Here is a 21,975-nt window from a genome sequence, read left to right on the forward strand (position 1 = left end):
GCTAATCACAAAACCAAGTTAGATATTAGCCAAGTAGGCTTGCACAAACCCAACAAATAAGCTAATGCCAGTGACTAACAGGTGAGTTAGCAGAAGCCAGGTCTGAATAAAGCCTGACTCAGGTATACATACTGCACAACACGCAGCTCAGGTATATGTAACGGGTGTGAATCGGTCACTCCTCCAATATATAACAGGCCACCCGCGTCAACGAAGAGCTAGCTTTTCGTTGGCGTAGCTGGTAGTGGTCGCGCTTGGCATGTCAGAGGTGGCGTTTTGGAGCCCAGCGAGTGGAGAACATCGGCCCGTAGACCTTGTCACGGAGCGGGGCCATGTCTGTTACATATACATACTGTATAACACGCAGCTCAGATACATATCCCTCTCTTCCCTGGGGGTTAAAGGTAGTTGAGGTTATATTTGATTTAGATCCAAGTAGGCACTCATGGAAACGTTCCATTGGTGTGACTGTCCCTCGGAGATTCAAATGAAGAGCCCCGTCATGAGAGCGAGGCTGGGAGGGAACGAGGCTGAGAGGGAACGAGGCTGAGAGGGAGCGAGGCTGAGAGGGAGCGAGGCTGAGAGGGAGCGAGCCTGAGAGGCAGCGGGGCTGAGGGGGAGCAAGGCTGAGAGGGAGCGAGGCTGAGAGGGAGCGAGCCTGAGAGGCAGCGGGGCTGAGGGGGAGCGAGGCTGAGAGGGAGCGAGGCTGAGAGGGAGCGAGGCTGAGAGGGAGCGAGGCTGAGAGGTTTCAGCCCTCAGCAGCCGCCCAGCTGGGAGAGCTGGAGGTCACTAAAGTTTCCTGTGACTGTCCCCAAGCCATCAGATAAAATGTTATGTTCTACACATGACTGTATTTATATCTGTAATGTAAATATTACTGTGTGTGTGTGTGTGGAGGAGAGAGAGAGGGGGTGCTGCCAAACAAGGGTGGAGTATCCTGCTGCTGTAACCGATGGTTACCATGATGAATGGAGTCTTTCATCTTCCCCCCTGCATGTGAACCAGAGGAGGAGGGAGAGGGAGAGAGGGAGAGAGGGAAATAAAGAGGGAGAGTGGGGGTAGGCTTATGTGAGTTTTTCCACAGACACTTATTTGCAATACTTACTGAACATGAGAACACACCCACCTACTCATGCACACACACACACACACACACAAACCCTTACAACCAACCGTCAGTGATGATCAAACACAAGACAACTAGTGTGTGGGTTAGGTAGTGTGCGTGTGTGTGAGCCAGTTGTCATGGGAAACAGGAGACAGAAAGGTCAGAGGTTGTCCTTGGTAATCTTGTTATATAAAACACATTTGTATTGTCCAACAACTATTTTATTATGTAACAACAAACAAGACCTACATGTTTCTACGAAGCGTTGCAGGAATAATTCTTTGAGCTCTTGATCTTTGGTTTTTATGTAATATCAGGAAGACTGGCTGATCTATAGCATTCAGATGTGGCAGACAAAGAGTTAATCAGCATTAGGAAAACAAAATCTCCTGGAGCCACACTCCCACACACACGTCCACACACACCTCACACACACACTTTCTGCTGTTATCCTGACACACAGGAGAAACTCATCATCCACTCAAACCACAAACTTTCCATGACTCTCAACTCCTCCCTCACACACAGACACACAGACACAGAGACACACAGAGTCGAACCAGCTGCTCCTGCCAGCAGGGAAGTGAGGGTGGCGTGGCTGTTAGTGAGCCTGTGATTGAGGCTTCTGTCCTGGGGGTGCTCCTGGTGTGACTGGGTGCTTGTGGAGGGAGCCGACCTGGCCTCCATCCACCCTCTCCAGTTGTGAGGCACTTCAAAAGGCAAGAAAGGCCCCAAAATGTGCTAACAAGCGAGCAAGATACCTAGCATGATCTCTTTCTGTTTCTTTTGTCTCTCTTTCCCTCTCTCTCCCTCTTACTTGAGCTCTTTCCTTCCTCCCCTCTCTCTCTCCCCCTCTCATCTCTCTGTCTCCTGTAGATACTATTAAAAGATGAAAGGCTTGTTCCCTATCTTAAATGGCCATAGTCTATGAATACACACCCTGCCTTCTGCAACAGAAACAGTCAACACAGCCTTCTAGAACACTCAGGCTTCTAGAACACTCAGGCTTCTAGAACACTCAGGCTTCTAGAACACTCAGGCTTCTAGAACACTCAGGCTTCTAGAACACTCAAGCTTCTAGAACACTCAAGCTTCTAGAACACTCAAGCTTCTAGAAAAGAGACAGTTAACACAGGAACGCGGCACCACTGTCTGTTTAACATGTCTACATGTACCGTGGGAACTGTGACTGACAAAAAAACAAGTGTGTTTGTGCGCGTACGTGTGTGTGTATACATGCTGTAGCCTCCTGTACCCCACTGTGTTGGAGTGTATTTATAGACCTGACCTTTTAAGAGTGGTTGGTGTTCATGTGAAGGCTCCAGTCTTGCAGAACACTCTCCCCAATACCCAACCCCAACACTACCCCCCCAGCCTCAACACCTCCCCTCTATTATATTGACAGACTTCAGTACTCATATAGTTAATTTCATGTTCTTTCATGTTACAGAGAGAAAGTGACAACGTTGAGGTCTGGACTGTCCTGATCTCTCATGAGCAGACATGCATGTCTCACTGTTTATGACAGCTGAATGTGTTTGTGTGTCTGTCAGTCTGTGTGTGTGTCCGTGTGTCTGTGTCTGTGTGTGTGTGTAAGGTAGTGTGATGACGAGGCTAACTGAAACCAAGCATGACTCACCTGTAACCCTAACCAGGCTCAAATATCTGCTGATCACATCACGTCTGAGCCTAACACACACACACACACACATCAATACACACACCAAGACACACTAACACATACACACACCAATATCTCCCCTCGCCCTTTAAGCACACACACATTAACAGTTGATTAGTCAGTCATTGACTGTCCTCCTGCTGTTTCCAGGAGGAGTACATGTTAACTGCTGAGTGTGCCGACAGCCCTGTCCAGGAGAGGGGGGTTGGTCTGGCCCCTGCAGACACCCCTGTCCAGGAGAGGGGGGTTGGTCTTGTCCGGCTCCACGTCTGCTGCAGGCCCGCTAGTGAGAACCAGAACACTCGTCAGGGCATGCCTCGCCTCTGCCAAGCCAGGAATAGAGAGGCCTGACTGGGGTGTGGGGTAGAGATGGGAGGGGTGGGGTGGTGGATGGAATGGGAGAGTGGTTGTGGAGGGTGTGTGAGGGAAAAGAGTAGAAAAACCTGATTGTATAGATGACATCTGATGGGTGAGGGGAGGGTTCTCTCTGCCAACCAATCAGGATAGAGGGCCACAGGATTTGTCAAGACATGTACTGTGGTGAGTATGTGTGTGTGTGAGAGAGAGAGAAAGAGAGCTTTCAAGCATCTAAGCCAACATTCAAGTCTGTAAAGGATGCATTCAATTCTGTAAAGTAGCATTCAAATCTAAGCTGCCATACAAGCATAAAAACAGACAGAGGGGATAACATATTGAGTGAAGGACACAGCTGCTAAATTACTAAAAGTGTACTATCCATTTTTTAGTACACTTATAGTATACTTTAATATACTTTTTTGTAAGGGGTAACAATTACATTAAACACTGGTTTAAAAAGGCCAACACATTTTATAGAACTGTTGTTCTCTCTCTCTCTCTCACACACATGTGGACAAACATAGAGGAAATGCTAGTACAACTCTCACAAGACCAAAAACAACAGAAGCACACATAAGCAACGCTTATCCCATCTGTAAACACACACACACATCTGTAAACACACACGCGCTAGCTTGTTGTCAATAGAAGTGTAGCACGGGGCGCTAGCTTGTTGTCAATAGAAGCGTAGCACGGGGCGCTAGCTTGTTGTCAATAGAAGCGTAGCACGGGGCGCTAGCTTGTTGTCAATAGAAGTGTAGCACGGGGCTCTAGCTTGTTGTCAATAGAAGTGTAGCACGGGGCGCTAGCTTGTTGTCAATAGAAGTGTAGCACGGGGCGCTAGCTTGTTGTCAATAGAAGTGTAGCACGGGGCGCTAGCTTGTTGTCAATAGAAGTGTAGCACGGGGCGCTAGCTTGTTGTCAATAGAAGTGTAGCACGGGGCGCTAGCTTGTTGTCAATAGAAGTGTAGCACGGGGCGCTAGCTTGTTGTCAATAGAAGTGTAGCACGGGGCTCTAGCTTGTTGTCAATAGAAGTGTAGCACGGGGCGCTAGCTTGTTGTCAATAGAAGTGTAGCACGGGGCGCTAGCTTGTTGTCAATAGAAGCGTAGCACGAGATGTGAGTAGAGAGTCTCTGGCGGGAGACATCAATGGAGGTGATTGTGCTGCTGGAAGCCTCTGTGACATCATCCACTCCCCCACAGCAGATCAACAACTCTCTCACCCCTCTGTGACTGCTGGCTCTACACAGACTGAGGAGGCGGAGCAACTTACACACACACACACACACACGGCTGGTGGGGAGCGGTCAGAAGTGGGCACATGAGAAAGGCGTAGGTTTCCTGGTCCTGTGATAGCAGGTCTTCCACGGCCCACAGACTAGACACTGGTCTGGAGGGAGTCAGGCGTTCAGGAGCGATCCTCAGATATGCATAGAGTCTGGAGGGAGAGTTCTCCTCTCACCTCTAATGTGTGTGTGTTTGTGTGTGTGTGTGTGGATGGGTCTGTGTATGTGTGTAGTTTTCCATAGATTTGCAAATTGTTCTCTGGTCCGTGGTGAGGTGAGCAGCTGTTTGCATGTTCTGGATGGAACCTTCCAGTCCTCCAGGACAAGCAGTCCAGACACACAGCTTCTCCCTGGCACAGGAGACACTGCGGACCTCCCCTGGGACACCTCCCCTGGGACCACGTCCCCTGGGACACCTCCCCTGGAGAAGGAGACCTCCCCTGGGACACCTCCCCTGGGACACCTCCCCTGGGACACCTCCCCTGGGACACCTCCCCTGGGACACCTCCCCTGGGACACCTCCCCTGGGACACCTACCCTGGGACACCTACCCTGGGACACCTCCCCTGGGACACCTCCCCTGGGACACCTACCCTGGGACACGTCCCCTGGGACACGTCCCCTGGGACACCTACCCTGGGACACCTACCCTGGGACACGTCCCCTGGGACACCTCCCCTGGGACACCTCCCCTGGGACACCTACCCTGGGACACCTACCCTGGGACACGTCCCCTGGGACACGTCCCCTGGGACACCTCCCCTGGGACACCTCCCCTGGGACACCTACCCTGGGACACCTCCCCTGAAGAAGGAGACCTCCCCTGGGACACCTCCCCTGGGACACCTCCCCTGGAGAAGGAGACCTCCCCTGGGACACCTCCCCTGGGACACCTCCCCTGGGACACGTCCCCTGGGACACCTCCCCTGGAGAAGGACACCTCCCCTGGGACACCTCCCCTGGAGAAGGCACAGCAGAAGATCTAGGGTCAGAAGTGCAGAGCACCACACTGATCCAGCACCACACTGATCCAGCACAACACTGATCCAGCACAACACTGATCCAGCACCACACTGATCCAGCACCACACTGATCCAGCACTACACTGTCATCAAACAAGTCCACCATCTTATCTCATGAATCTATGATGTGTGTGTCAGAGCCATGTGAGTGTGTGTACGTGTGTGATGGTTGAGTGTGTGTACGTGTGGTGGTTGAGTGTGTGTACGTGTGTGGTGGTTGAGTGTGTGTACGTGTGGTGGTTGAGTGTGTGTACGTGTGGTGGTTGAGTGTGTGTACGTGTGGTGGTTGAGTGTGTGTACGTGTGTGTGGTGGTTGAGTGTGTGTATGTGTGGTGGTTGAGTGTGTGTACGTGTGTGGTGGTTGTGTGTGTGTGTGTGGTGGTTGTGTATTTCATTACGCTGCCATGTGTAAACAATCTCCACCCTTGCAGCATTTGCCTGATGTACCAGATCATCTCTCTCTCTCCCCTCTCTCCCTCTCTCTCTCTCCCTCTCTCTCCCTCTCTTTCTCTTCCCTCTCTCTTCCCTCTCTCTCCCCTCTGTCCCTCTCTCTCTCTCCCTCTCTCTCTCTCCCCTCTCTCCCTCTCTCTCTGTCCCTCTCCCCTCTCTCCCTCTCTCTCCCTCTCTCTCTCTCCCTCTCTCTCCCTCTCTTTCTCTTCCCTCTCTCTCTCTCTCTCTCTCTCTCTCTCTCTCTCTCAAACACTGCTCAACTCAAACTTCTACTTCTCCAGCCCAAGAGAAGCATGTGATCCATCAACAAATACAAGCCCAGCCTAGACCAGACTGAGTCACAGCAAGTAGCCACTAAGAATATTGGAGGTAGATGAGATCATGTGTTGCTATGCAGTCTTCTTTGTGTTCATGGACGTGGGGGTTGTTGTGTTGGAATGATGAGACGAGAGGCTGGCAGGGAGAGACTGGCCTCATAGATCTGACTGATCTGACTTGGTTCTGTGTGAGCGAAGAGAAGTCTGCAGCGCGTGTTAACTTGACCTGCACGTTTCCCCTGAACGCTCCCCTGCTAGCTCCAACCCTCCACTAAACACGTCCCTGAACGCTCCCCTGCTAGCTCCAACCCTCCACTAAACAAGTCCCTGAACGCTCCCCTGCTAGCTCCAACCCTCCACTAAACACGTCCCTGAACGCTCCCCTGCTAGCTCCAACCCTCCACTAAACACGTCCCTGAACGCTCCCCTGCTAGCTCCAACCCTCTACTAAACACGTCCCTGAACGCTCCCCTGCTAGCTCCAACCCTCCACTAAACACGTCCCTGAACGCTCCCCTGCTAGCTCCAACCCTCCACTAAACACGTCCCTGAACGCTCCCCTGCTAGCTCCAACCCTCCACTAAACACGTCCCTGAACGCTCCCCTGCTAGCTCCAACCCTCCACTAAACACGTCCCTGAACGCTCCCCTGCTAGCTCCAACCCTCCACTAAACACGTCCCTGAACGCTCCCCTGCTAGCTCCAACCCTCCACTAAACACGTCCCTGAACGCTCCCCTGCTAGCTCCAACCCTCTACTAAACACGTCCCTGAACACTCCCCTGCTAGCTCCAACCCTCCACTAAACACGTCCCTGCATCATGTAAACAACACATGACCAAGTCGACGCGTGACCACAAACTCTCCGAATACAGGAAGCTGCCTGTTAGGATGTTTGCATCATCGATGTGGTCACCACAGAAACAGGAAGTAGACTTTCCCTGAAGGGGAAGTGGAGAGAAACAATCACAACACAACAAGGTGCAGCTCTGTGGTTAGAGCATTTGAATGCAAATCAAGAGGTTGCAAGTTAAAATCCCCCCTGTACTATAACTGTTGGCTAAATGATACATAGAGCAAAGAAAAGTATCTTAGTTAGAGCCTTTGTAATTTCAGCTCTCTAGATCCTGGAAACACAGCCTCATTTAGAAAGGTCCTTGTTTTACTTTACTGCACAATTCTCAGGTAAACACTAAAATATATACAGTATACATTTGCCAACTGAATAACCTCATTGTCCATAAACATAAATCCTTTGTTTTGCCTGCTCCTCTTGGAGTTATAATCCATGTTAATCATAACTAGACGTCGTTAAAACACAGTCTCCTTTGATGCCAGGCAGCCTAGTTACCCATGAGGCCTTGCCTGGACCCTGGGAGGGTGGCAGTCTCGGTGTGGAGCTCAGCCAATCAAAGGAGCTGGAGAGTGTGGCGCCCAGACGTGATTGTGCAGTTCCAAGGGACAGGCTACAGTTGATGCCTTGTTATAAAAACATGCCTTGGCCTGGCTCAACAGGATCTGAGCTTGGCTAAGGACTGAAACAAAACTGGGTAGCTTAATTCAAGTTAGCATGTTGAAGGGTAATTTAATTCTAGTTAGCACCTTGCAGGTTAGTTTGGCTGTAGTTAGCATCTTGCAGGCTAGTTTGGCTCTAGTTAGCATCTTGCATGATGCAATGCTTGCCTGATCCAGAACCTACTTCAGCGTCCATGGAAAGCCTCATCATTATCTAGTGTACACAGTGCAAACAGAGAGGTATTTACAACCAGGAGATAACCAGGTACTTTCCATTCTTCTGTGTAGACCAGGCCTAGCTGGACCCTGCCCCAGACAACGACCAGACGTGGACCATGGCTGAAAGCGTGAGGTCAGCTGGGGAGAGGGGGTGGGGCTTGGGGAGAGGGGGTGGGGCTTGGGGGAAGGGTTATTGTTTTTGTCATCTATTGTTAAAAGATCTCCACCTCAGTTCAAGTTTTTTTATTGTCAGGTGCACAGAACAACAAAAGCTCCGACTGGGTACTGAAATTCTTGGGACAAGACAACGCAAAGCAACCTGGCATAACATGACATATAAGTACTAAGAACATACATTACATCTATGATAAGCTAAAATAAAATAATACAATAATAATAATAAACATCCTAATATACAAAATAGTATGCAATATACAATAAACTATACCTCTAATACACATAATGACCTATACTAACCTTATATACCTATACTAACCTAAGACAAGACCTATACTAACCTAAGACAAGACCTATACTAACCTAAGACAAGTGGGGTACAGTTAGTGTGTAATAGTGCAATATTGAGCTGAAAGTGACACTGTGTAAAGTGACTAGTGAGAAATGTATCAATGTAAAGTGACTCTTCTTCTCTTTCTCCCTCGCTCTATTGCATTCTCTCTCTCTCTGACCCCACCTCTCAGATAAGGTGGATTGGAAGAGGGGAGAGAGGAGAGAGGGAGCTGAATCATTCAGACAGGGTTTGATACTGGATGGAGAAAACTCAGACCTAACTAACATTGAAGGAACTACATTTACATTTAGTCATTTAGCAGACGCTCTTATCCAGAGCGACTTACAGTAAGTACAGGGACATTCCCCCCCCGAGGCAAGTAGGTTGAAGTGCCTTGCCCAGGGACACAACGTAATTTTTCACGGCTGGGAATCGAACCGGCAACCTTCTGATTGGTAGCCCGATTCCCTAACCGCTCAGCCATATGACCCCTGAACTATCACTGTCGTTGTCTTCTGATTAAGCGTTTGGGCTGCGACGGCACACACACACACACACACACACATACAAACATATACCAACACACACACACATACATATGTACACATACACCAACACACACACAGAACCAGGGTGGTTTCCCTCCCGTCACCTGAGAACTAGAAAAACGTCCTGCTGTATTTCACCTGTCAGTTTTACATCATTATTAACACACACACACACATATATATATATAATACACATGTATGTATACACACACATATACAGTATATACACACTTACACATGTATGTATACACCCACACACATACACACACACACATAGGGAAAATCCTCCTCCACACAAACCCACACAGAGAGCAGACACACACCTTGTTTACTATGAACTTGTTTTGACGAGGTGATTGTGGCTCCTCCCCTCAGCAGAATCACCAGGTGCTTCTACATTCCTATTGGATGCCGGAGGGGAGTGGTGGCGCTACAATATACAAAACAATTCTGAGATCGATGACCTCTACTTGTGACGTCCCGTCAAATGGCCACATCAACTGTCAGTAAGCAGAAACTGGGCTGACACTCTTACATTTAGCAGACGCTCTTATCCAGAGTGAGTTACTGATATAATTTTTGTTTTACCTTTCAAAAAGTGTTTCCCCCCCCCCAATTCATTTTTATGGAGGTGAGGTGGAGGTGAGGTGGAGAGGTGGAGGTGAGGTGGAGAGCTGGAGGTGAGGTGGAGAGCTGGAGGTGGAGAGGTGGAGGTGGAGAGGTGAGGTGGAGATGTGAGGTGAAGTGGCCCCTAAAGAGTATCGACACTCGGCCCTGAAGCTCTACTGTGAGGAGCATGAATGAGGGGTGGAGCCTGTGTGTCTGTCTGTGTGCGGATGCCTCATGTCCTGTTCCTGTTCCTGCTACCCACAATCCTCTGTGTTCATCTGGTCTTGTGATGCTTGTCTCAGTTTTGCACGTTAATTTGTTTAGCTGCTCAATGTTAGAGCAGCAACATGCCCATGCATACACACACACACACACACACACACACACACACACACACAGGGCACTCTACGGAGGCAGAGAGAGAGGGAAATGGAAATACATTGTCTGTGGGAGGAGGGAGAGGTTTCCCAGCATGCCGTACGAGAGATGTGGGAGGTGTTCCTGTCACACAGCTCATGTCAACAAAAACATGAAGCTCAGAAATATAACAATCCACAACATTTCTCTTGTTCACTCACAGTAAGTGCCTGTCCCAGTCACACCCTGTGACACGCTGCCCCCTGCAGGAAGGAGACGGTACGGCATGGAAATAAAATCCAGTTTGCGAGTAATGGAGCCCTCTGTCTTCTGTTGCAGGTATAAGGAGGAAGTAGCAGGGCTTCTCCAGAAAGTAAGCACCCCTCACAGACACACCCCTCACAGACACACCCCTCACGGCCTCTAAGGAGGAAAAGGTCAGTAAACTAATGTCTGTCTTCCAGACAATGTGCTTTATTAATCCCAATAATATAATAAAATGATAATTTACATTTTCAACATTGATATAGTATTACACAAACGGCACCAAGAGAGAAAAGGTTTAACGCTCAACAGGTAGAAACAGTTACAGCAGGTAAAGTTGCCGACTTTAAAACAACTCTCTGGAAAGGCACAAGTTGGGGCTGGTTTCATTCCAGAACAAGCCCCCTTCTGTCTCACTCAGCACAGTCATCAGTCAAGAATGTCACCCAGCAGGTTTGAGACCCACTCTGTCTGCAGGGCAGGTGGAGGAGTAAACAGAGAAGGTGCATCCCGTCAGCCTGGGTCCACTGGATACTGAGACAACCAGACACACACAGACATCATAGGGTCCTTGGTAGGAAGGCATTTAAGTAAACAGGCTTGATAATGACAAGGTCCAGATAACGACCCGTCATTGAGTCCAAGGTCAGAGCCTCCCAGGGCTGGAATGCTTTAATATTGAAGTTCTCTGTTAGTCCCCGTTGTCTGGGAAACCACTGGGAACATAAAGCTGCAGCACGGGGTCAGGGGGAGGGGGGCTACCAGGTGAACCAGATGAGCTGGTGTATATATAGTAGTTGCTCTGACGACAGGAAGCAGCTTCAGTCTCTGTGGTGACACTACCAGAACACTTCCAGTCTGCTCTGACAGGTGCAAAGGATTGTGGGTCGTTGGGCTGCCGTGGTTACCATGAGCTACAAAGCTCTGTCTAAAGAGGCTGGAAGACGAGGGTTCCTCTGCACGCACATACGCACACACACTTTAACAACAAACAAATCCCCTTTACAGATTATTTTAAAAACAAAACACCCACAATAATCTATCAATATACATGATTAAGCCACGAGGAAATCACCAACTACAGCTTTCAAATTTACGATTTCATTATGTCAAACAATCAATGAAATGAATTAAATATAGACCTTCAAAGTGGAATAATTAACTATTTTAAATCTGTTTCCCTCTTCTAAGCCACGCAGAAAGTTCACAGTGATTTGGGGTCATTTTGTGAGACCAACACGAGAAGGCTGTCTTCATCCACGAACACAGAAACATCCGATGACACTTTTGGGGAGCTGCAAAACGAACGGTGAGCTGAAGATCAGAAGCTTGGGGGGGGGGAGTGTATGTTTAATCTCCTGGAGCTCGTAGATGCTCAGAAGACCAGGAATGTCCTCCAGGTGCATCCAGGAAGTGTCGTCAGGCAGGGTGGTGTAGTGACAGAGCGGGGGGATGGGGGGTTAAAGGAGGTTAGTCCTGAGGTTAGTCCTGTCTTTGGGGTATGCAGCCCTCCATCTCCAGAACCTCCGGCCAGCCCTCGTACTTGTTGCTCTCCGCGCTGTTCTTGATGTACTGGAGACACACACACACATACAAACACACACACACACATACAGGGTTACTATCTGTCTACCTGATCTGATAACCTATTTGTCTGTTCCAACAGGACAGGTGGACAGCCAGGATACCCAATCTCTCCTCCACAGTGTGTCTGTTACTAGATACACAGTGAGCAGGATGCAGACAAACAGGATCAGGTGTGCCAGGTGAGCTTGGCTCTCCAGCTGGAGGGACGCTTCCTCAACACAGGGGGGTCAGTTACCTGCTCGAAGGGGCTCTTGGTCTTGATGCCCTTCCCTCCCACGAAGATCCAGTTGTCTCTGAAGCCCAGGTTGTTGATGCTTGTACTGCCCAGCTCTGAGATCAGGGCCTTTGCCTCATCATTCAACCTGGTCAGGGTCACATCACACCACATTTAAGGATAAATATCTGTTCTTTTAGCAGACACTTTTATCCAGACATACAGAGGGTGTGCCTCTTCATCTGCAGTCAAATCCGCTAACCACTGTGGGGTCTCAGGTGAGGGGGTCTCAGGTGAGGGGGTCTCAGGTGAGGGGGGTCTCAGGTGAGGGGGGTCTCAGGTGAGGGGGGTCTCAGGTGAGGGGGGTCTCAGGTGAGGGGGGTCTCAGGTGAGGGGGGTCTCAGGTGAGGGGGGTCTCAGGTGAGGGGGATCTCAGGTGAGGGGGATCTCAGGTGAGGGGGTCTCAGGTGAGGGGGGGTCATGTGTCAGTGTCATGCTGCTGAGCAGGTGTGGAAGGGAGAAAGCAACTCTTACTTTGTGGCTGAATCATCAAACGTGGCCATGAAGACAATGGTTCCCAACTCGATCTCCTTCAGGAGCTTAATGACAGGAGCCACCTCTACAGGGGGACACAGATAACCGTGACACCTCTACAGGGGGACACAGATAACCGTGACACCTCTACCATACGAGAACAGCAACATAGGTCTCACCTCCGGCCCACAGGTCAAAGAACTCCGTCTTGAGCAGCTGTCCACTCTTCCCTGTAGAGCAGCAGGGTTAGAGACCAGAGACATCAACTCGTACTCACCTGACTAATAACCATGTAATTTACTGACAGGTGGGCTGTGGCTGAGTGAGAGCCTCTCTGCCAGGTGAGTGTGTGTGTGTGTAAGTGAGTGTGTGTGTAAGTGTGTGTGTGAGAGCTTAATGACTTGTTCTGAGGGGGTTAGTACCATTCACCAGAGCGATGTTCATCCCTCGTCCCACATTGTTCTTCACTCCACTCATCAGGCTGAGGAACACAAGAAGCAGACAGTCACACAGGACCTAGGAACCAGCCAGTCACACACAGGACCTAGGAACCAGCCAGTCACACAGGACCTAGGAACCAGCCAGTCACACAGGACCTAGGAACCAGCCAGTCACACAGGACCTAGGAACCAGCCAGTCACACACAGGACCTAGGAACCAGCCAGTCACACACAGGACCTAGGAAGCAGTTAGTCAGTCCATCTAGAAGATCCAGTCAGTCAGCTAGACAAAGGCTCTGAGGTGTTGCAGTACTGAGTGCAGCAGCAGTGTTGTATGTTCATGGACGATGCAGGCTGTGTGGAGGAGCTGCATGTGCATGTGCTCTTAACTCACTGAGCAGATGAGATCATGTTCTGTAGGTGATAAGACTGGCCTGACTTGATTCTGCTGTTACACACACTCCTACACACACACCTCATCATGAGGATGTCAATAAATAGCCAGATATGGCACTGTTCAAGGAAATGGAGGTGTGTATGTTTGCAGTGTGAGGTGTGATGTCAGGGCTGGGTAAGTGTGAGGTGTGATGTGTCAGGGCTGGGTACATGTTGTCCTCCAGGCAGATCTTGGGTCCCACCACGCTGGCTGCTCCGCTGGCCATCTTGAAGGAGAAGTGGTTGGAGGGACACTGCTTAGACACACCACACTTAAACCTGGCCGGCCTCTGGGTTGCTGTGTAGGACACACACACACAAACACACCTTTACACTAGAACCCTGCTCCTTTTACAACTTTACCAAACACACTTGGTATCAGATCACAAAGGCTTGGTGACTAAATTGCCCCATCTACACACACACACACACACACCCTCCCGCTCACACAAAAACACACACACACCTTTTGAACGTTTGAGTGTCTACAAACATCCCAACAATAGGACACATCCACGTATGAGAAATAACTTAACTGGGACAAAACAGGTTTACGACAAGTTTAACGACACAGTGCTGTTTGGCTGAGCTACAATCGCTGTGAGTAGACATGCTCTGTGCTGCTGGGTCAGGGTTAGACCAGCCGCCCCTGAGCACCCAGGGTCAGGGTTAGACCAGCCGCCCCTGAGCACCCAGGGTCAGGGTTAGACCAGCCGCCCCTGAGCGGTCAGGGTCAGGGTTAGACCAGCCGCCCCTGAGCACCCAGGAGGGTCATCACACAGGAAACATGGACACGGTCAGACACCAACCTGGACTGCCGGTCCTGGTTGGTGGCCTGGTAGCGGGGCGGTACGGTCCCCGTACCGCCCCGCTAGCATCTGTTCTGGCACACGGCACGCCTTCTCGCTCCCACGCTCAGTTTTTTTTCACAATAATTCAGTCTAATATTTTGACAAAATATTATTAGTCTAAATACAGTCTAAATTCAGTCAAAGAATGTCTATTAACTAAGTATATTTACTTAGAATTATACATGGTTTTGTCGAACCAGTCGAACTGTATGCTGTCGCTAGGGGGGGGGGGGGGGGGGGGGGGAACCAGTATAACTGACAAAAAAGGAGAAAGGATGGGAACTGATTTTGAGAGGGAGAGATAAAGACTCATCTCTCTCTTTATTAAGTGGAATTACTTCACTTTAATTAAGTGGAATTACTTCGGTCAAACAGATCAGACCAGTTACAAGGTCAGTCCACCTATGGAGTGAAGAGAGCGTGGCGACCCTCCAGGACTGTTTTGACACCACTGATTGGCTGATGTTTAGAGAGGCAGCAGATGGGGACATAAACCAATACACGGACACTGTTTCCAGATACACTCAACACTGCATTGATAACATTACAGACTACAAAGGGAGAGGCTACAGTGAGACCCAGTCCTCTGTCCTATTGCCAACTAACTTTACTTAACTTTACCAAACACACTTGGTATCAGATCACAAAGGCTTGGTGACTAAATTGCCCCATCTACACACACACACACCCTCCCGCTCACACAAAAACACACACACACCTTTTGAACGTTTGAGTGTCTACAAACATCCCAACAATAGGACACATCCACGTATGAGAAATAACTTAACTGGGACAAAACAGGTTTACGACAAGTTTAACGACACAGTGCTGTTTGGCTGAGCTACAATCGCTGTGAGTAGACATGCTCTGTGCTGCTGGGTCAGGGTTAGACCAGCCGCCCCTGAGCACCCAGGGTCAGGGTTAGACCAGCCGCCCCTGAGCACCCAGGGTCAGGGTTAGACCAGCCGCCCCTGAGCGGTCAGGGTCAGGGTTAGACCAGCCGCCCCTGAGCACCCAGGAGGGTCATCACACAGGAAACATGGACACGGTCAGACACCAACCAGGACTGCCCACAGGAGGAGTCACATTGTACAGACGTGGGAGCATTACTATGTTTTACTTATCTATCATACATTGTTTATAAGAATGTGAGTTGACACTGGAGTAAGATTATTTACGTAGAAATTTAGAACCATCTAGGATTGAGATTAGACTGCTGGGAAACAGCGTAGAGCAGCTTGGCGAGTCCCTTGATTTGCATGAGAAGAGATCTGTACTTACACTGTTCCTCCGCCGACATGGACCTGGCTGAGGGGAGGAACACACACACACACGTCAGACACACGTCAGCTGATCCTCCCAATGAATGATCCTGCTATTCACCTAATATGGTTAAATTAGCTCAATTCAACCCACAAGCTCACAATTTAGTCAGGCCTAGTCTTCAGTGTGGTTAAAGGCGTAGTGTTGAACACTTAAGGCTAGACTAACACTCAGGTGCAAACTCTGGTTTCTGACCCGTTATTTGAAGTTCTGTCCTGTAAGAGGATGAGCCGGACCTGCATCACGGACTGCCCTGCACACTCACCGAACATGTTCCCCAAATTGAAGTCCATGTTGATTTCTAGCAGCTCAAAGGCCAGAAATACAGCCAGGATGAACACTGAAACCACGGCGACCAGCTTCAAGATGCCTGACAAACACAGGATGCACATAATCCGGAAGACAGACATAAAATAGAAAGGTCTATCAAGTCATTTTTAAAGATAGATTAACAAGTAATGTATTGGCGGCAGGTGGCAAATGAGTATGGATGTGTTAGTCTAAACAGGAAACAGCGTGAGGAAGTTAACTACATACATACACACGAGGAAACGAAATAAGGAAATTTCAAGAATTGTAGTGACAGGTGACAAAGGAGTATGGATGTGTTAAGACAAATAATACAGTAAAATAACAGACACACCGATATAAGCCCAGCTAACCGTCCGTCCATGCATGACCGGACACGGAAACATTCTAGCAGCATGGGGTAACATGTCGGCGCCGCTGATTTGAGACAAAATGCTAAACTTACCACCCGCTCGAACCATGACGTATTTAGTGTTCAGTAGGCGACCCTGGGGGCAAACACATCGCTGCTGTCAGTAACGGAATCAGCTATAGAGGCTAGTGAAAGAGCAAAGTGCGACTGTAGCCACGCAAGAGACTTCGCTAGCGGGACAACTCGGTCCCTTCATTTCACCATAGTAATTCAAGTAACAGTTATGCCTAGCTATCAAACATCCAGAAACAACGTGTCTAGCAGCAAGGATTCTAACCAAGAGAACCGTCATGGAGTAACTTGATCTGCGGTGTCTTGCTGTAACTATGTACAGTGGCAGGTTAGCTCGTCCGCTAACATGAGCTGAACGACCAAACAAGGTGGCTACGTTTGAAAACAGACTAAACCTAAAACAGAAAATCCACGCGTTACTTTTAACTTACCCTCAAAAAAAATAAAACGCAAGTAAGCTAAGTTGTGCGTTTCTCTGCTCATGTGCTTACCTGTTAAACACCGCTGTAGGCTCCCGGTCCCCGTACCGCCCCGCTAGCATCTGCTCTGGCACACGGCACGCCTTCTCGCTCCCACGTGAGCGCTGTGGTCGAATGTCATAGGCTGACAGTTTTTTTTCACAATAATTCAGTCTAATATTTTGACAAAATATTATTAGTCTAAATACAGTCTAAATTCAGTCAAAGAATGTCTATTAACTAAGTATATTTACTTAGAATTATACATGGTTTTGTCGAACCAGTCGAACTGTATGCTGTCGCTAGGGGGGGGGGGGGGGGGGAACCAGTATAACTGACAAAAAAGGAGAAAGGATGGGAACTGATTTTGAGAGGGAGAGATAAAGACTCATCTCTCTCTTTATTAAGTGGAATTACTTCACTTTAATTAAGTGGAATTACTTCGGTCAAACAGATCAGACCAGTTACAAGGTCAGTCCACCTATGGAGTGAAGAGAGCGTGGCGACCCTCCAGGACTGTTTTGACACCACTGATTGGCTGATGTTTAGAGAGGCAGCAGATGGGGACATAAACCAATACACGGACACTGTTTCCAGATACACTCAACACTGCATTGATAACATTACAGACTACAAAGGGAGAGGCTACAGTGAGACCCAGTCCTCTGTCCTATTGCCAGGCGAGCTGAATACCTTCTACGCTCGCTTTGAGAGAGACAGTGCCCCCCTTCAGTGGAGCTACCTGAAGGCCTAGCCATTGGTGTGCCTACACTAACTGTAGCTGAGGTGAGAAACTGCTTAAAAAAGATCAACCCTTGCACGGCACCTGGCCCAGATGGCATATCAGGTAGGGCCCTCAGGGCCTGCAGTTTGCATACCGGTCCAACAGGTCTACAGACGACGCCATCGCTTTGACAATGCACACAAAGGAAATACAGTACCAGTCAAGTCCCCCCCCCCTTGGGGTGCCACCCACCCAACATGGACATATGACGTGGCGCGGTTGACGCACTTTGCTGGTAGTGCGGGAGGGTTACTTGGTGGATGCACTTGGGAAAATGCCGCCCCCCTCTTCATGCCGCCCTAAGCGGCTGCCTATGTCGCCTATAGGAAGGACCGGCCCTGCGTATGTGAGGATGCTGTTCATTGACTACAGCTCAGCATTCAATACCGTCATCCCCTCCAGACTCATCTCCAAGCTTGTGGACCTGGGACTAAGCACCTCCCTATGCAAGTGGATCTTCAACTTCCTGACGGGAAGGCTGCAGGTGGTGAGAATCGGCAACCGCACCTCATCCACACTGATCACCAACACAGGCCCCCCAAGGGCTGGTTGCATTACAGTGTGGTATGGGAGCTGCACAGACAGGGACCACAAAGCCCTATGTAGTGTGGTCCGCTCTGCTGAGTTCATCATTGGCAGGAAGCTCCCAGCCCTACAGGACACCTACCACACACGATGCCTCAGGAAAGCAGGCAGGATCCTAAGAGACTGTTAACACCCATCCTTCAGTCTCTTTATCCCATTGCCTTCTGGCAGGCGCTACCGAAGCATTCGGTCTCACACTAGCAGACTGGACAATAGTTTCTATCCAAGGTCCAGCAGGCTTCTGAATGGACACTGATATGGACATGGATACATTTCTCACTGGTCACTTTACACACTGACACTTTCAGTTACTGGTTGCACTATCAGCAATACTGCACTAATTGTACCCCACTTGTCTCTAGGTTAGCATAGGTTTATAAGGTTAGTATAGGTTATAATGTGTATTAGAGGTTTAGTATACTGTACTGTATATTGTATATTATTTTGTATATTTAGGAGGTTTATTATATTTTAGCTTATAACATAGATGTAATCTATGTTAAACGGAATACTTATATGTTATGTTATGCCAGGTTGCTTTGCGTTGTCTTGTCCCAAGAATTTCAGTGCCAAGTCTGACCCTGTGTTGTTCTGTGCATCTGACAATAAAAGACTTGAACTTGAAAAATACTCGACGAAAACGGTGACTTACGTGTACAGATAGGTTCTGTACAGCGTTCTTTCGGCACTTTGCTTCTGTAATGACTATTATTGCCGCTAGAGGGCGATCCACCATAAACCCTGTAGAAGGTGCGCGTGTTGACAGTGTTGACGTGGAGAGGCCGAGAGAAGAAACATGGCGGCGCCCGGGGAAGAATTATCAAACGGTGCCAGTGATGACCAGTCAAGCCCTGTTTCAACCAACGATGAAGATTCAAAATCGGGGTTGGGGGACGGAGAACTACCGGACTACGTTATTGACTTCATGGAGAAAGAAATCGGCGGGGATCTAAAATCACTGAAGAAAGTAAAAGGTGTTTTGGAGAAACTGACGGCCGAAAACAAGCTGTTGGAGGAACAGGTATGAGTGACTCATAGGGTCACTGGTAGGTGGTTACTGAAGATACATCTCTGTTTGACTAACTTCAAACATCCTCTGTTTCTGGATTAATGTAACCGCCACACCGGGCAGCCTGAAAGATAAACACCTAGCTAGCTAGCCTCCACTAGCTAAGGTTACTGCCCCTTTTAGTCCTAAAGTACGAGCGTTCTTCCTGAAAGTATGTCTCGTGTCCAGGTGCTGACGGTGTCCAGCTCGGTCCCGTTACGAGTCTCCACTGCGCTGTCCGCCGCCGAGGAGGCGCGCGTTTCCCTGGACGCTGTGCTCCAGCGTGAGCGGAGCCTGTCCAACACGCTCCAGCAGCAGCTGCAGCTCGCGCAGCCGTTAGCTGACAGCCTGAGCCAGACCCTGGGCCGGATGGACACCGTGGAGAGATACATGCGGTACCTGCAGGTCCTTCGCCGCATTGACGAGCTCAGGTAGGAGGGCGCCAAGCGGCGGATAGAGGCTGGTTATCCAGGCAGCTGTCTTGTACCCCTGTACTAGACAACAGCCTAGACTACTACTCATACCGGCTGGGCTTGACATTACTGGGTGAACCTGTAACTATAATGCTTATAGCTGGCTATGACTAACACATCCATCTCTCTGTCTCTCTCTCCACCTCTCCCTGTCTCTCTCCCTCCACCTCTCCCTCTCCCTGTCTCTCTCTCCACCTCTCCCTGTCTCTCTCTCTCCACCTCTCCCTCTCCCTGTCTCTCTGTCCACCTCTCCCTCTCTCTGTCCCCCCCCCTAGCGACAGCATCCAGCAGTGTGTGATGACCAGCAGCACGTGGGAGGCGGTGGGGGCAGTGGGCCGGCTGGCCAGCCTGGACCTGCAGCTTCAGGCGTCCGGCTGCTTCCACCTGCAGGCTTTCACCAGAGACACCCTGCGCTTCTGGCACAAGATCCTGAAGGACAGGCTCACCAGGTGGGGGGAGGGGGGGGGGAGATGGAGAGAAGGATGGAGTAAAGGGTGGGTTGGTGTAGTAGAAGAGTAGATGTAGACCCTGTGATGAGGGAGCACAGAGACATGATCCTGCTGAAGTGTCTCTCAGCTTCTCTCATGCACTTTGGTGATAAGACTTGTGGAAAGATTAGACAGACAGTTTGTTAAGTAAGTCTGCTAGTCTGACCTGTCCTCTTCTTCTGTGGCGTGCAGTGACTTTGAGGAGGTTCTGACTCAGCTGCAATGGCCGCTGCTGTCCCCTCCCAGCCAGACTCTAGCGCCCCCTGCCAACGCCCCGGAGATCAGCAGCCAGCTGGAGCTGCTGGTGTCCCAGCTGCTGGCCCTGCAGACCTCGTATCCTACACACACACACACACTGACACACACACACTGACACACACACACTGACACACACACACTCGTACACATTGACAAACACTCACACTGATGCACACACTCATACACACTCACACTGATAGACACACACACACTCATACACACTGATGCACACACATCTCTGATAAATGTGTCATATCTTCCTGTACTCGCCCATGACATCATCAGTCTGAGACAACCCCCTGGTGTGTTCCTTTAACCCGTCCCTCAGTGATGACCTCACCACAGAGAAGACTCCGCCTACTCGCCCTGGCTCGGCCCCTCCCCTATCCCCCCCACCAGCCCAACCCCTCTCTCAGGCAGCCCAGCCCCCATCCTCTCAAACCCCCCTCCTCCCCTCTCAAGCCCCGCCCCTCTCCCAAGAAGCCCCACCTCTCTCCCTGCCCATCCAGATCATGCTGGTTCCTCTCATGAAGAGGTTCAGGTACCACTTCACAGGAAACCGCCAGACCAACTGTCTGAGCAAGGTGAGAAAACACACACACATGTATACACACATGTACACACACACACACACTCATGCACACGCACACATCCTCCTGCTCATACCGTATTGTCTGTGTCCCTGGCAGCCGGAGTGGTACCTGACGCAGGTGTTGACGTGGGTGGGGAACAGCTCCACCTTCCTGGAGGAGAAGATCCAGCCCATCCTGGACCGCGCTGCAGCCCGCGTCAACGCCAAGGTCAGGGGGCGGGTTTGGGTGTGTCTGGACAGGACTGTGGATCCATGTTCAGAGTATGTATTATAGTAGCTTAGCGTAGGATAGTTTTGCGTAGCGCAGGATAGTTTAATGTAGCGCAGGATAGTTTAGCATAGTGCAGGATAGTTTAGCGTAGCGCAGAATAGTTTAGCGTAGCGCAGGATAGTTTAGCGTAGCGCAGGATAGTTTAGCGTAGCTTATCCTGGCACAGCGTGGCACGTTCGACCCTCAGTGGGCTGAGGGCTGATGCAGTGCGTCCTCCGGCCCCTAGGTGGAGCTGTGCCGGGGTCTGCTGGGCCTGCTGCAGGAGAAGCTCTCGCTGGACGCCTCGCGCCTGCTGGCCGACGACACGCTCTTCTGCCACCTGGTGGACGAGATGCTGCAGTTTGAGAAGGAGCTGCGGGGGCCGCTGGCGTACCCCCCCGCCCTGCCCGGGGTGCTGGGGGTGCTGCTGGAGGACAGCGTCCTCAACAAGTGGCTCTCTGTGGAGAGGAAGAGTGAGTCTCACTGTGTGTGTGTGTTAAGAATCTTACATAACTGTGTGCGTGCGCATTCATATGTATGTTTGTGTGTAAATATGTGTGAAACCGTCTGACATAACTGTGTGTGTGCGATGACATGTGTGTGTGTGTGTGTGATGACGTGTGTGTGCGATGACACGTGTGTGTGCAGTGGCGGTGGAGAAGGTGGACACCATGCTGTCA

The 21,975-nt window shown here is 50.0% G+C and overlaps 2 protein-coding genes across 4 annotated transcripts in view; one reads left to right on the top strand and one right to left on the bottom strand.

The window, feature by feature from the left end:
* Nucleotides 1-10,432: 10,432 nt before the first annotated feature.
* fam3c (FAM3 metabolism regulating signaling molecule C) lies at nucleotides 10,433-16,903 on the bottom strand. Of its 3 annotated transcripts, XM_067254898.1 has the most exons (10): nucleotides 16,851-16,903; nucleotides 16,381-16,423; nucleotides 15,892-15,996; nucleotides 15,585-15,611; nucleotides 13,624-13,750; nucleotides 13,000-13,058; nucleotides 12,757-12,807; nucleotides 12,578-12,662; nucleotides 12,065-12,191; nucleotides 10,433-11,814 (listed from the first exon to the last, which is right to left on the bottom strand). In XM_067254898.1, exons 2-10 carry the CDS (start codon nucleotides 16,394-16,396, stop codon nucleotides 11,725-11,727), a joined length of 687 nt encoding a protein of 228 aa, XP_067110999.1. In that variant the 5' UTR covers nucleotides 16,397-16,423; nucleotides 16,851-16,903; the 3' UTR covers nucleotides 10,433-11,724. The 3 variants fall into 3 exon arrangements, with proteins under 3 accessions (XP_067110999.1, XP_067111000.1, XP_067111001.1); XM_067254899.1 differs by lacking the exon at nucleotides 15,585-15,611; XM_067254900.1 differs by lacking the exons at nucleotides 16,381-16,423; nucleotides 16,851-16,903 and having other exon boundaries at nucleotides 15,585-15,607; nucleotides 15,892-15,897.
* A 2,064-nt stretch (nucleotides 16,904-18,967) lies between these two features.
* rint1 (RAD50 interactor 1) overlaps nucleotides 18,968-21,975 on the top strand; it is a 6,484-nt gene continuing 3,476 nt past the window's right edge. The window contains exons 1-8 of the mRNA XM_067254888.1: nucleotides 18,968-19,207; nucleotides 19,424-19,665; nucleotides 19,983-20,156; nucleotides 20,388-20,528; nucleotides 20,782-21,037; nucleotides 21,143-21,253; nucleotides 21,543-21,768; nucleotides 21,944-21,975. The exon at nucleotides 21,944-21,975 is cut by the window's right edge and continues 109 nt beyond it. Of these exons, the coding sequence (XP_067110989.1) occupies nucleotides 18,983-19,207; nucleotides 19,424-19,665; nucleotides 19,983-20,156; nucleotides 20,388-20,528; nucleotides 20,782-21,037; nucleotides 21,143-21,253; nucleotides 21,543-21,768; nucleotides 21,944-21,975 (1,407 nt within the window). The 5' untranslated portion in view covers nucleotides 18,968-18,982. The remainder of the gene's footprint in view (nucleotides 19,208-19,423; nucleotides 19,666-19,982; nucleotides 20,157-20,387; nucleotides 20,529-20,781; nucleotides 21,038-21,142; nucleotides 21,254-21,542; nucleotides 21,769-21,943) is intronic.

This window comes from Osmerus mordax, chromosome 17 (assembly GCF_038355195.1).
Source record: "Osmerus mordax isolate fOsmMor3 chromosome 17, fOsmMor3.pri, whole genome shotgun sequence".
NCBI lineage: Eukaryota > Metazoa > Chordata > Actinopteri > Osmeriformes > Osmeridae > Osmerus > Osmerus mordax.

Coding starts and splice junctions, on each gene's coding strand:
- fam3c (XM_067254898.1), bottom strand. Junction 15,612..15,891: donor CAATTTGGGGAACATGTTCG/GTGAGTGTGCAG, acceptor TCCTCCCCTCAG/CCAGGTCCATGTCGGCGGAG. Junction 13,751..15,584: donor CATGTCGGCGGAGGAACAGT/GTAAGTACAGAT, acceptor TGTCCTACACAG/CAACCCAGAGGCCGGCCAGG.